This window comes from Anastrepha ludens, chromosome Y, assembly GCF_028408465.1.
Source record: "Anastrepha ludens isolate Willacy chromosome Y, idAnaLude1.1, whole genome shotgun sequence".
Taxonomy (NCBI): domain Eukaryota; kingdom Metazoa; phylum Arthropoda; class Insecta; order Diptera; family Tephritidae; genus Anastrepha; species Anastrepha ludens.
In genome coordinates, this window is record NC_071504.1 from 4,320,220 (window position 1) to 4,335,517 (window position 15,298).

At 39.8% G+C, this 15,298-nt stretch overlaps 1 protein-coding gene across 1 annotated transcript; it reads right to left on the reverse strand.

Moving 5' to 3' along the window:
* Positions 1-10,920: 10,920 nt before the first annotated feature.
* LOC128870545 (tigger transposable element-derived protein 4-like) lies at positions 10,921-12,837 on the reverse strand. The gene is made up of 2 exons (XM_054113200.1): positions 11,294-12,837; positions 10,921-11,236 (listed from the first exon to the last, which is right to left on the reverse strand). Exon 1 carries the CDS (start codon positions 12,510-12,512, stop codon positions 11,451-11,453), a length of 1,062 nt encoding a protein of 353 aa, XP_053969175.1. The 5' UTR covers positions 12,513-12,837; the 3' UTR covers positions 10,921-11,236; positions 11,294-11,450.
* Between the last annotated feature and the right edge of the window lie 2,461 nt (positions 12,838-15,298).

Here is a 15,298-nt window from a genome sequence, read left to right on the forward strand (position 1 = left end):
TTCTAGATAAACAACTACTAAAGGAAACCCACTTATCAACTGCATATGTGTAAGAGCAAAAGGCTGTCTATTCAAAAGTATCTAGAAGAAGAACTAGGTTCTGACCCTCAGACAGTAAACAAATACCAACACAATTGACAATTATACTTTGCCTTGAACTTTCTTTTAACCACTCGCCAGTCATATTGACAACTTAAAGTTTACTACAGAAAATGATAAATCGATCACTGTATACTCATACCGCAGACCGGAAGACGTAGCTGATGAAATTACATTGGGCAACTTTGAACGTACCTTTAAAAGCAAGTGTCGAAATTGAAACAGCTATAGCATTTTTGAACGGTACGATAAATCAGTCAGTCCGACGGGAAAAACACAAGAAGAAAGTTTTCTTTACTGATTAAAAAAAAAGCTAATAACAACAATCCAATGTAAAAAAATCAAGTGGTTCCCTGCTGCCGTGCTGCTTTGCTTTCGATGGCTACTATTTTTTCTTTGCATAACAAGGTAAAATCTTACATATAAAAGTAATATTTGCAACGAATTTTTACAAAGCGCAATTACAAATGAACCTTACCTCCCATTGGTTTAAAGCATTGTAACTGATTAAATACATGAAATCAACATTTAGTATTGTCCAAACAAGCATGCATATATATATATACATACACACATTTTTGTAAGGTAAGTTGCATATCAATACGATACTGCACCAATACCCACATGGGCTCATATTCTCCTCTTGTGTCAAAATATCATTTGTTTGAGTATTTTTCCGTTGCTTCACAAGCACTCGTACAACAAGAGTAATATTGCAAAGTAAAGTGTTGTGGGGCATTGCCTGTAATTGCATGTACGCACTGTACAACGCGTTGATACAACAATCCCAGCGTGTGTGCTGGTCGTAGAGATTGTTGATACAAAAAGGCAGCGTGTATACGTTGCTTTAGTATTTTTGTTCCTCGCGTTCGTGCAGGTTGATAGTTAGTGGAAGTTTGATTGTATTCGATAGCAGTTGGTTGCTTGGTTGGTGCTATTTATCGTTCGCAGCTAAAAGAGACATTTCTATCATTTATTAATATTTGATTGTGGAGGATGTGGAGGATGGTTCCATGTGTAGAAGTCCACGCAAGTGGGGAAAGTTACTGATCGCCATTCACTTGGGAGTGGCCAGGACGATTCTTCTACATATGGTTCAAGCAGCTCACAACGGCCGGGATTAGCCCACGTATCCTCTGGGTAGCTTCCGAACACTCGTTCGGGAGTGAGCTAAAGTGAGAAGGCGAAACATTCCAGGATAGCTGGTTGTGCGTTGGGTTTGGGACCCGCCACTTAAAAATCGCCCCCAATGAAAACTTTAAAAAAGCCTCGGATGAGACCTCCCTATACTGATGACGACCCCTGCAAACGAACTAAGGACTATGATTTGAGGGCATGCACCTGGAATGTCCGGTCCCTTAATGGGGAGGGTGCCTCTGCCCGGCTGGTTGATGTCCTCGTGAGAGTAAAGGCTGACATCACTGCCATCCAAGAGATGCGATGGACGGGGCAAGGAAAGAAAACCATAGGACCTTGCGACGTCTACTACAGCTGCCATGTAAAGGAGCGCAAATTCGGTGTCGGATTTGTTGTGGGAGAGAGACTTCGTCGCCAAGTACTGTCGTTCACTCCGGTGGACGAGCGTCTCGCAACAATCCGCATCAAAGCCCGTTTTTTTAACATATCGCTAATTTGCGCCCACGCCCCGACGGAAGAGAAGGACGATGTGACCAAAGATTCTTTCTATGAGCGCCTGGAACGTTCCTATGAGCGCTGCCCCCGCCACGACATAAAAATCGTGCTTGGCGACTTCAACGCCAGGGTGGGCAAGGAGGGAATTTTTGGCCCCACAGTCGGAAAATTCAGCCTACACAACGAAACATCCGGTAACGGACAGAGGCTGATCGACTTCGCCGGGGCCCGAAACATGGTAGTCTGCAGCACCAGATTCCAGCATAAAAAGATACACCAAGCTACCTGGCTGTCCCCTGATCGAAAAACGCGAAACCAGATCGATCATGTTGTGATAGATGGAAGACACGCTTCTAGTGTATTAGATGTACGTACGATCCGAGGACCCAACATTGACTCGGATCACTACCTTGTTGCAGCCAAACTGCGCACGCGCCTCTGTGCAGCAAAAAACGTGCATCTACCTACGCAAAGAATGTTCGACCTCGAAAAGCTGCAATCACAACAGACAGCCAGAAGATTCGCCACTCGACTCTCACTCCTGCTCTCGGAGAGCACTGCCCAACACACCGGCATGCGCGAGCAATGAAGCAACATTTCTCGTTCCCTACGTACCGCCGCCGAAGAAGAAATCGGATTCCGGCGAGCCCGAAAAAACAATTGGTACGACGAGGAATGTCATGCTGCCGCCGAAAGAAAAGATGCCGCCTATAGAGCCACGCTGCGATCGGGCGCAACGCGAGCCATGTGGGATCGCTACAGAGAGCTGAAAAAGGAAGAGAGACGTATTATCCGACAGAAGAAACGAGAGGCCGAAATACGTGAGTGCGAAGAGCTTGAGATGCTGGCCAACAGGAACAACGCCCGAAAATTCTACCAGAAAGTTCGGCGGCTTACAGAAGGTTTTAAGACCGGGGCGTTTTCCTGTAAGAACAAAGACGGCGAACTGGTGACCGACGTACAGAGCAATCTTAAATTATGGAGGGAACACTTCTCGAACCTATTAAACAGTGACAGCTGCGCATGTCACCGAGAAAGTGAAGATCCCGATACCCCAATCGTTGACGACGGAATTGTCGTCCCGCTACCCGATCATGACGAGGTGAGAATAGCGATAACGCGGCTAAAGAACAACAAAGCCGCGGGCGCCGACGGACTGCCGGCTGAGCTATTCAAACATGGCGGCGAGGAGCTGGTAAGGTGCATGCATCAGCTCCTATGCAAAATATGGTCGGATGAAAGCATGCCTGCCGATTGGAATTTAAGTGTGCTCTGCCCAATCCATAAGAAGGGCGATCCTGCAATTTGTGCCAATTACCGCGGGATTAGTCTTCTAAATATCGCCTATAAGGTTCTAGCGAGCGTATTGTGTGAAAGGCTGAAGGCCACCGTCAACCAACTGATTGGACCTTATCAGTGTGGCTTCAGACCTGGAAAGTCTACCATCGACCAAATATTCTCAATACGCCAAATCTTGGAAAAGACGCATGAAAGGAGAATCGACACACACCATCTTTTCGTCGACTTCAAAGCTGCATTCGACAGTACGGAAAGGAGTTACCTGTATGCCGCGATGTCTGAATTTGGTATCCCCGCAAAACTAATACGGCTATGTAAGGTGACGTTGCTCAACACCAACAGCGCCGTCAGAATTGGAAAGGACCTCTCCGAGCCGTTTGATACCAAACGAGGTTTCAGACAGGGTGACTCCCTGTCGTGTGACTTCTTTAACCTGATGTTGGAGAGCATCGTACGAGCCGCAGAACTTAATCGCTCAGGCACAATATTTTATAAGAGCGTACAATTGTTGGCGTATGCCGATGATATTGATATCATCGGCCTTAACAACCGCGCTGTTAGTTCTGCCTTCTCCAAACTGGATAAAGAGGCAAAGCGAATGGGTCTGGTGGTGAACGAGGACAAAACGAAGTACCTCCTGTCTTCAAACAAACAGTCGGCGCACTCGCGTATCGGCACCCACCTCACTGTTGACAGTTATAATTTTGAGGTTGTAAAAGACTTCGTCTATTTAGGAACCAGCATTAACACCGATAACAATGTCAGCATTGAAATCCAACGTAGAATCTCTCTTGCCAACAAGTGCTACTTTGGACTAAGTAGGCAACTGAGCAGTAAAGTCCTCTCTCGACGAACAAAACTAACACTCTACAAGACTCTCATCATGCCCGTGCTAACGTATGGCGCAGAAGCTTGGACGATGACAACATCCGATGAAGCGACGCTTGGAGTGTTCGAGAGAAAGATTCTGCGTAAGATTTTTGGACCTTTGCACGTTGGCAACGGCGAATATCGCAGACGATGGAACGATGAGCTGTACGAGCTTTACGACGACATAGACATAGTGCAGCGAATAAAGATCCAGCGGCTACGTTGGCTGGGTCATGTCGTCCGAATGGATACAAACGCTCCGGCTTTGAAAGTATTCGATGCGGTACCAGCTGGTGGTAGCAGAGGAAGAGGGCGGCCTCCTCTGCGTTGGAAAGATCAGGTGGAGAAGGACTTGGCTTCACTTGGTGTGTCCAACTGGCGCCGGTTAGCACGAGAAAGAAACGACTGGCGCGCTTTGTTAAACTCGGCCAAAATCGCGTAAGCGGTTATAGCGCCAATTAAGAAGAGAAGAATAAATATTTGCCTGTACATACACTTAAAATTTGCCTATAATAATAAATAAAAATTTTCATTGTAAAAATCCAAATTGGTGACCCCGAACAAAGAACATTTTCATAAAAAAGTGTTTTCCGAGAAAATTGTGGACATTTCTAATACGGCGAGCGTGCATCGACCATAACCTAAATTTCACTTGCATCTGCATACTAACATAACCGCACATTCAACCACGTGTAACCAACGCTTGTGGTACTACACCAAACTTCGGAACTTAACGACGAAATTTAACGCAAACATTTAAAGGAGTTTTTATTAATGCAACGCGGTTGGTAGGAATTACCTTCCGCATTTAACTCACAATTCTATTCAACCATACAAACAATTGAACTATTAATGCAACTTTAAAACGTAATTCAACGCGCAAATACAACATTTTGGATCCAATATTTTTTCGAATGAGAATATCATCAAACAACGAGAAGCCTTATCTACGACCAAGAGAGCAAATACCAATCGAGGTTTTGGAAGCCATTCAAGGGAACCTACAATCACTATTTACCAGAATGATCCAAGGAGACTGCCCACCTGGAACCTCATCAGGAGCCTCTCAACGGCAACTAAATGCGAGTACCTTCACCGATCAGCCTTTACAAAGTAGTCATATTGCGGTTAAGCCACTCGTTTTCTTGAAAAGTAGCCCTCATATATTTTTCGTTCAAATAGAGACGTCTTTTCGACGCGCTAACATTTCTCGCGATGATACAAAATACGACAACGCGCAAATTCTCGAACTGGTCAGTGATTTTCTTCGCAATCCTCCCGAGACGGACAAATACGAGTGTCTCAAAAATAGAATTATCGCGGAATTCGCGGAATCCGAATCGAAAAAAATTCGAAAGTTACTTAATGACGTTGAGCTTGGTGACCGTAAACCATCTCAGCTATTGCGCCACATGCGTGACCTGGCCGGAAGCTCAGTTTCGGAAACAATTTTAAAAAGCTGGTGGATTGAAAGATTGCCTGTTACACTTCGAGCTTGATTAATAATTGGTGATTAAGATTTAGACATATGCGCCAAACGCGCCGATACGATCATGGACTTTGTTGGATCCACATCCTCACAAGTCATGGCAGTGAAAGCTGGTGCCAGTACACTACATAAAAATGAACAATTTGAGGAAATCCTCAACAATATTAAAGCTTTGACACAGGCAGTTGCTAATTTGGCAACCCAGTTGACCACTCCCGGTGATCGTTCACGGTCACGATTACGAAGTGGCAACAACCAGAATGCACGTTCAAGCTCCGGCAACAACGGTAATGCCAAACCGTTTTGCCGATACCACTACAAGTTCGGTGGCGCAGCACTCAAATGTGTTCCCCCGCGCAAATTTAATGATAAAAAGCCGGAAAACTAAAAGCCGCTTCCTTAGGGATGACAGACGAAACGGACAAAAACACCTGCAGGAATTTTCTCATTGACACCGGCTCCGATATCTCAATTCTACCGCGTATTTTCGGTAACAAATCGGCCGGCCCGTCCTCATATCGTTTGTTTGCCGCAAACGGCACTCCCATTAAGACTTTCGGCCAACATCAGCTTAGCCTGAACATTGGCCTCAGGCGCAATTTCACGTGGCCATTCATAATTGCTGATGTAGATAAACCAATCATCGGCATAGATTTTTTAAATTACTACGGTCTCATTATTGATGTCAAAAAGCGCCAAATTATTGACGAAAAAACCCAACTGGTGGGTAAATGCAATTCAATTATGACTCCATATGAACGTTTATCCACCATCAATGTCGGGAATAACAATATGGCTGATCTCATTAGCGAATTTAAGGCTCTGACGCTTCCACCGATTTTTAGCAATACGGATATTTAGTCCCATCTCATGACATTACTCATCAAATCATTACCACGGGTCAGCCCATATTTTCGGCAGCACGTCGTCTCAACCCGGAGCGACTTAAAATTGCCAAAACAGAATTCGAAGCCATGCTCAATGCTGGCATCTGCAGTCCAACAAAAGTGCATGGGCAAGTCCATTACACATGGTTCCCAAAAAAGATGGGCGCTGGCGATTCTGCGGTGACTATCGGCGTCTAAATGCCATTACAGTACCAGATCGCTATCCCTTGCCTCATATCCATGACTTTACACAAAAGTTTGCTGGATGCAAAATTTTCTCGATCATTGATTTGGTTAGTGCTTACAACCAAATTCAAATTGATAGGGCTGACAAGGAAAAAACGGCCATAATCACCCCATTTGCCCTATATGAATTTAACGTCATGACATTCGGTCTCGGAAATGCTTCTCAAACATTCCAAAGGTTCATGAACAAGCTGTTCATGAATTTGTATTTCGTTTTCGTCTACATAGACGATATTTGCGTGGCTTCGGTTAACGAAACCGAACACCGGAAGCATCTTCGCATAGTTTTCGAGAGATTAAGTGCTCACAATTTGAAGATTAATCTCGCCAAATGCACCCTCGGCCAGCCCGAAATAATTTTTCTCGGCCACACGATTACGGCAGATCTCGTCGCACCTCCTAAGGCCAAAACCGAGGCCATTTGTCAGTTCAAAAAGCCGACAGTAGCTCATGAGTTGCGCCGTTTCTTGGCACTCCTCAATTATTATCGTCGTTTTTTGGCTAATGCTGCTTACACGCAGTGTAAACTACAATCTATCATTGTCGGAAATACAAAAAAAGACAGAACGCTATTGATCTGGACTGAAGATGCGTCCCAGGCGTTTGAACAATGCAAGTCTGATCTGTCTAAGGCCACACTGCTGGCACATCCTTTGCCGAATGCTCAACTGATTTTAAGTGTTGATGCCAGCAATTTTTCGGTTGGTGCAGTTTTACAACAGCGAGTGGGTAATGATTTACAACCCCTAAGTTTTTTTTCCAAACGAATGTCTGAGACCCAAAAGAAATACAGTACCTACGATCGTGAATTATTGGCAATCTACTTGGCTGTAGAGATACATGATCGAGGGTCGTGAATGGAAAAAGCTTCGCCCAGACATTTAAGGCATCTTGACTTGATTGGCCAATATTGCACAGACATCCGGTACATATCGGGCACAGATAACGTTGTGGCAGACGCTCTATCAAGAATCGAATCCATTTCCAAAAGCGAAATCGGCCATCGTGATATCGCTCAGTTGCAAAGCAATGATGAGGAGCTGACATCATTGTTGAGCCCAAATTCCAACACTCATATCAAGCTTCACAAAATCACAATTCATGATTCCGAGTTACCCCTATTTTGCGACATTTCCCAGGAGAGGGTTCGCCCTTTCATTCCACAAACTTTACGGAAACAAATTTTCAATCTGGTACACAATGTTTGTCATCCCGGCAAACGTGCTACCAGAACGCTATTTCTGGCCAGACATGAAAAAAGACGCTACGCGTTGGACAAGTCAATGTCTCGATTGCCAAAAAAGCAATAAATAAATCAGTTGTACGTGCAAAAGATCTTAGTTTAGCATATATACAAACATAATGTGTGTGTGTGTCCTCTTCATTGTGAGCGTCCAATATCAATATCGAGCGCTCAGAGAACGTTAATTTTATCAAATATTGGCAAATAATTCTACGCGAAATATTCCAATATTGACTATTTTCGAATTGTCGAGAAAATTGACATATGGGCGGCTCGTTTTATGAATGAAAGTACTTGCTCTTAGAACTATGAGCTCGAATTTATCAATGAATTTTTTGATGATGAGTTTTTGTTGCACAGTACAATAGTTGAAACTGTTCGGCGCCGCCGCGACTGTTCTGCGCTATGGCAACTAGAATGATGACCGCTACGCCTGCGTCTATGACTGCATTTTGTTCTTGTGGTCGCTAGGCATAGATAGCTTTGAACGACATACGCGTTTTGAGGAATAAAGTGAGTGCCCTGTGCATATGTGTATATTAATAAGCATTGTTTTGCTTGAATACAATTCACATATTTATATTTGCATATGCCATCTTCCTGTGTGCCTGGTAATGAAGCGTTTTGTATACAGAATTTTTTGATTTGTTTGCATATGGGCACCATGTAGTATGGGCAATATGTACATGAATATTCAAAAGAAATTTGTTTTGCATTTGTGAGGCAGGAATTTGATCATTAGGTTATTTACATAGAATAGCTATAAGGCGATGCTCGTGAGGTAGGTCATGTTGCTTCAGTGCACACATATGTATGCGTGCAACACTATATTTTATAAAGATGCAATTGAACTTAGTTGTCCCATATATGCAAATACGTTTCTTTGAAGTTTTCCTTTATTTATTTTAAAGTTTTATACTATCTAGAAAATGCATACATACAAATGTATGTATACTATTATTCCCTGTAATAAAATGTAAATTGAAAAAAATTTGGTTTGCCAAAGGAACAAATAAATGAATATTCAAATGTAAATACATTGTATGTCGATATACCAAAACACTTTATGCTATGAATTAATTTCGACTCAAAAAATTAGTAAAAGTATGTATGTCGATATACCAAAACACTTTATGCTATGAATTAATTTTGACTCAAAAAATTAGTAAAAATTTTCATGAAATTTGTTTAGTTTTAAATTTACTAAATCGCACATACCAAAATGTGAGAGGTAAATTAAATCAAAATATTAAAGTTACTTTGATTTGAAATGTTGGCGCATATAATAAATATTCAACCTTTTTTTTTTCATCACCTTTGTTTGAAAATACAAATTGTATAAATTTTCGTTTATCAAGGGAACATAAAAATGCACAAGGAAATACTTTGCAAAATGCCGTCGGCTATTCGTCAATTTGATTTCCTACAGAAGCCAAAAACTGTGCAGGGCCAATATGCTAAAGGAGAAATCGCTGTAAACATCTCTGTTAAAAGTTTCACCACACCCCGGCGGCAGATAGACTTCATTTTTGACAATTCACACTATTCGTAGCTCGTGAGAATTCTCTATATTTAACGTTCTCTGGAGCGCTCGACAGAGAACGTTAAATATAGAGAAGTCTTAATGACAGGAAAGTGTTCATTTTTGAGGGGTACTCGTCTCGCGAAGACAATTTCACCACAGACACATTTTTCAACAAAAATTAACAGTAAGGGGCTGAATTATGTAAATTTAGCAGCAGTCGATAAGAATTTGTTGGTGATTAGAAGCAAAGAATGCTAGGTAGCTTTTTAATATGACCTATATATTTGAATTTCTCCAAATCATCCAAATTATGTACACATGTTATGTCTGTCTGTCTGGTGTCTGTAAAACTTTGTTGAATTCCCTTCAACTGAATCAAAATCCTCTATAGCAAACGCTTCATTACCAGGCGCACAGGAAGATGGCATATGCAAATGTAAATTTGTGAATTTATGTATATACATTTGTGAATTTATATACATTTGCGCATATGTATATGCTGTGTGTATATATGCTCACCAGCCACAGCTCAAAATAAAACGGTACAACTTCTCAAGAAATCCAGCGCGCATTCAAAGGCGCAGCGCACATTCATAGGCACAGCATTGTATGTACAGTAACCTTGACATGTCTACTACTAATCTACTAATTAACTATTTGCCTACTATCAGTTAACATAAAATAATTGTTTCCAAATTGTATCTTAGTATTAAAATGTCCGAATCAGACCTTTTTTTTTAAGCTACTTGTTTTCTTCTGCAACTTACTGTATGCTCATGCGCGCACTTGACGCACAGCAGCTGCGGCTGTCGAGCATTTAGAAAGACATATTTACATACATATATTTTTGCATACATATGTACGATGCCGCGGGCACTCGACTTGACAAAAATTGAAGATTTATCAAATATTGGCAAATAATTCTACGCGAAATATTCAAATATTGACTATTTTCGAATTGTCGAGAAAATTGGCATATGGGCGGCTCGTTTTATGAATGAAAGTTCTTGCTCTTAGAACTATGAGCTCGAATTTATCAATGAATTTTTTGAAGATGAGTTTTTGTTGCACAGTACAATAGTTGAAACTGTTCGGCGCCGCCGCGACTGTTCAGCGCTATGGCAACTAGAATGATGGCCGCTACGCCTGCGTCTATGACTGCATTTTGTTCTTGTAGTCGCTAGGCATAGAATTTTAGCTTTGAACGACATACGCATTTTGAGGAATAAAGCGAATGCCCTGTGTGTGCGGTTGTATGTACATGCATATGTGTATATTAATAAGCATTGTATTGCTTGAATTCAATATTTATATTTGCATATGCCATCTTCCTGTGTGCCTGGTACAGAGAACGTTAAATATAGAGAATTCTCACGAGCTACGAATAGTGTGAATTGTCAAAAATGAAGTGAAACCGCGAACACTATTTCACCTCGCTTAACTCGACAGCGGGGAAGTTCTTAACAGGGCTGATTACAGTGAATTATGTACAAGTACATTGGCTCTGCTCAGTTTTTGGTTTCTGTATGAAATCAAATTGACGAATGCCGACGGGATTTTGCAAGGCATTTGCTTGTGCATTTTTATGTTCCCTTGGTAAACGAAAATTTATTCAATTTGTACAGTCGAACTTCCATATAGTGAATTCGCACGGGACCTGAAAATCACTTCACTATATAGAAACTTCATTATAAAGAAACATTGATTTTTTATGTAATTTTATTTAAAATAATCAGTGAGTTTGGTTTGAATTACAGTCTTCCATTTTTCATTTTCAATAAAAGCTTCCAAATCATGTAGAGAGTTGAAAACATTAATCGGCACGTCACTCCTCATTTCCACAAAGGCTCTAATTACGCTAATGGATGAAGCAGCTTGTATCAACGTAGGTAATGCCTCCTCAGTTTCTGCCAATTCTTCAACGGTCAAATCGTGTTCATCGTTATCTGAAATAATATTTACATATTAAATTTTTGTTTGACTATAAAAAGATAAATGCTTACCAGGTTCAGCTGGAACTCCGCGACTTTCAAAAATGCTGTTGAGAATATCTTCTTCGGATGGTTTGTCCCAAGCCTGCACACCATTATCAACATTTACGTAGTCATCAAACGATGCTTCGATATTTGCTACTTTTTTAAATGAAGACTGTAAAGCGGCCTAATCCGATATTAAAAGAAGGTCCTCTTCATCCCAATGCTCAAATGGAATCTGCATAACATCTTTTGAAAATCCAGCCTTTTTAAAACAGTTGGCAACTGTTTCTGGTTTAACATAGACATTCCATATATTGCTAAGATTTCGAACTGCTTGCAGCAAGTCTATGACCATAACAGAATTTCCCTCATCCACTTGAGTCAATATATTCGTTAAAATTCGTTTTCTGTAATGTTGTTTCATGTTGTAGATAATGCCTTGGTCCATTGGTTGCAGTAACGAAGTCATGTTGGGAGGAAAATAAGCGAGATGAATGTTTCTCAACTTGTCTCTTACATCTTTAGGGTGGGCAGTGCAGTTATCAACAAAAAACAACACCTTTCTGTTTTGATCACAAAATTTTTTGTCGAGTTTTACAATCCATTTCGTAAAAATCTCACTGGTCATCCATGCTTTTTTGTTAAACTCATAATCGACACCTAAAGATTTTATTCCCTTGAAGTACCTCGGATTTTTGGCCTTTCCGATTACCAGCAATTTTAGCTTTTCTGATCCAGTCATATTGCTTCCCACCAGGACAGTTATTCTCTCCTTGCTTTGCTTCCCACCAAAGCATTTTTCATTTTTGAATGCCAGTGTTTTAGTTGGCAAGCATTTGAAAAACAAAGCAGTCTCGTCGGCATTAAAAATGTCGTTAATGTTGTAATTTTCAATTAATTTCGGTAAGACGTTCGTCACCCATTCATCACGGTTTTCTATGTGGGTGTCAGCACTTTCCCCACATAATGTCTTTTGAATAACGCCATGCCGACTTTTGAACTTGTCTAACCAACCTGTACTTGCCTCAAATTCGTGGTGTCCTAGTGCTTCCGCAACGAGTAACCATTTCAGCATTGCTTCGTCAATATCCTCAAAATGACAAGGTCGAAGTCTTTTGCGTTTGGTATTTACTGCCAAATCCTCCGCATTTTTTAAAATCACTTCCTTATTTTTTAAAATATTTGATAAAGTGCTGGGAAGAACTCCGAATTCATTGGCAATATCTTTTTTTTTTCTTTCCTTCATTAACTTTGTTAATCATTAATAACTTTTTTTCAAGCGAAATGCTGCTTCGATGCATCATTTTAACTTCAATCACTGAATAAAACTGTAATAGCTCAGCTCTTTCTGTTTTAATTTCCACATCTAACTGTAATTTTTTGCAACAGAAACCTTTTGAAAAAATTCACTATATGGAGACAAAAACTTAGGACGCTTGAATTTCCAGCTGTAAAATTTGTTCATTATATAGAAAACTTCACTATATAGAAATTCATTATAAGGAGACAAAAATACACCGAAAGTAGAACGAAAAAGCAGTGTCTTCGAAACCAGTTCATTATAAGGAGAGCTTCATTATATGGAAGTTCACTGTAGAGAAGTTCGACTGTATTTTCAAACAAAGGTGATGAAGAAAAAATGATTGAATTTATTATATGCGCCAAATCAAATCAAAGTAACTTTAATATTTTGATTTAATTTAAAAAAATACATTATAAAACGACCTCTCACATTTTGGTATGTGCGTTTTAGTAAATTTAAAACTAAACAAATTTGATGAAAATTTTTACTAATTTTTTGAGTCGAAATTAATTCATAGCATACAAGTGTTTTGGTATATCGACATATGTATTTACATCTGAACATGCATTTATTTGTTCCTTTGGCAAACCAAATCTTTTTCAATTTACATTTTATTACAGGGAATAATAATATACATACATTTGTATGTATGCATTTTCTAGATAGTATAAAACTTTAAAATAAATAAAGGAAAACTTCAAAGAAACGTATTTGCATATATGGGACAACTAAATTCAATTGCATCTTTATTAAATATGTATATGTTGCACGCATATGTGTGCACTGAAGCAACATGACCTACCTCACGAGCATCGCCTTATATTTCATGTAAATAACCTAATGATCAAATTCCTGTCTCACAAATGCTAAAACAAATTTCTTTTGAATACTCATGTACATATTTGTATGTGCGTATGTACACTTGGTGCCCATATCCCTTCAAACAAATCAAAAATTCTGTATACAAAACGCTTCATTACCAGGCACACAGGAAGATGGCATATGCAAATATAAATATTGAATTCAAGCAAAACAATGCTTATTAATATACACATATGCATGTACATACAACCGCACACACAGGGCATTCGCTTTATTCCTCAAAATGCGTATGTCGTTCAAAGCTAAAATTCTATGCCTAGCGACTACAAGAACAAAATGCAGTCATAGACGCAGGCGTAGCGGCCATCATTCTAGTTGCCATAGCGCTGAACAGTCGCGGCGGCGCCGAACAGTTTCAACTATTGTACTGTGCAACAAAAACTCATCTTCAAAAAATTCATTGATAAATTCGAGCTCATAGTTCTAAGAGCAAGAACTTTCATTCATAAAACGAGCCGCCCATATGCCAATTTTCTCGACAATTCGAAAATAGTCAATATTTGAATATTTCGCGTAGAATTATTTGCCAATATTTGATAAATCTTCAATTTTTGTCAAGTCGAGTGCCCGCGGCATCGTACATATGTATTCAAAAATATATGTATGTAAATATGTCTTTCTAAATGCTCGACAGCCGCAGCTGCTGTGCGTCAAGTGCGCGCATGAGCATACAGTAAGTTGCAGAAGAAAACAAGTAGCTTAAAAAAAAAGGTCTGATTCGGACATTTTAATACTAAGATACAATTTGGAAACAATTATTTTATGTTAACTGATAGTAGGCAAATAGTTAATTAGTAGATTAGTAGTAGACATGTCAAGGTTACTGTACATACAATGCTGTGCCTATGAATGTGCGCTGCGCCTTTGAATGCGCGCTGGATTTCTTGAGAAGTTGTACCGTTTTATTTTGAGCTGTGGCTGGTGAGCATATATACACACAGCATATACATATGCGCAAATGTATATAAATTCACAAATGTATATACATAAATTCACAAATTTACATTTGCATATGCCATCTTCCTGTGCGCCTGGTAATGAAGCGTTTGCTATAGAGGATTTTGATTCAGTTGAAGGGAATTCAACAAAGTTTTACAGACACCAGACAGACAGACATAACATGTGTACATAATTTGGATGATTTGGAGAAATTCAAATATATAGGTCATATTAAAAAGCTACCTAGCATTCTTTGCTTCTAATCACCAACAAATCCTTATCGACTGCTGCTAAATTTACATAATTCAGCCCCTTACTGTTAATTTTTGTTGAAAAATGTGTCTGTGGTGAAATTGTCTTCGCGAGACGAGTACCCCTCGAAAATGAACACTTTCCAGTCATTAAGACTTCTCTATTCATTAACGTTCTCTGACATACGCACATACAAATATGTACATGAGTATTCAAAAGAAATTTGTTTTAGCATTTGTGAGGCAGGAATTTGATCAATAGGTTATTTACATGAAATATAAGGCGATGCTCGTGAGGTAGGTCATGTTGCTTCAGTGCACACATATGCGTGCAACATATACATATTTAATAAAGATGCAATTGAATTTAGTTGTCCCATATATGCAAATACGTTTCTTTGAAGTTTTCCTTTATTTATTTTAAAGTTTTATACTATCTAGAAAATGCATACATACAAATGAATGTATGTGGGAATGGTTGACAACAACCCTGGTTGACAACAACGGCAAACGAGGCACTTGTGTTTCAACTGTGTAGAAGGGCACTTGTGTTTCAACTGGCGGTGAAGGCGGTTCCTCAATAAAATTTATGAATTCCTCAAATCAAATTTATAAACTCACATTGTAAAATTTCAATAAGACGTTCAAACCTATATT

Bases quoted from the DNA above. Each gene is read 5' to 3' on its own strand.
- LOC128870545 (XM_054113200.1), bottom strand. From the start codon at position 12,512: ATGAAGGAAAGAAAAAAAAAAGATATTGCCAATGAATTCGGAGTTCTT.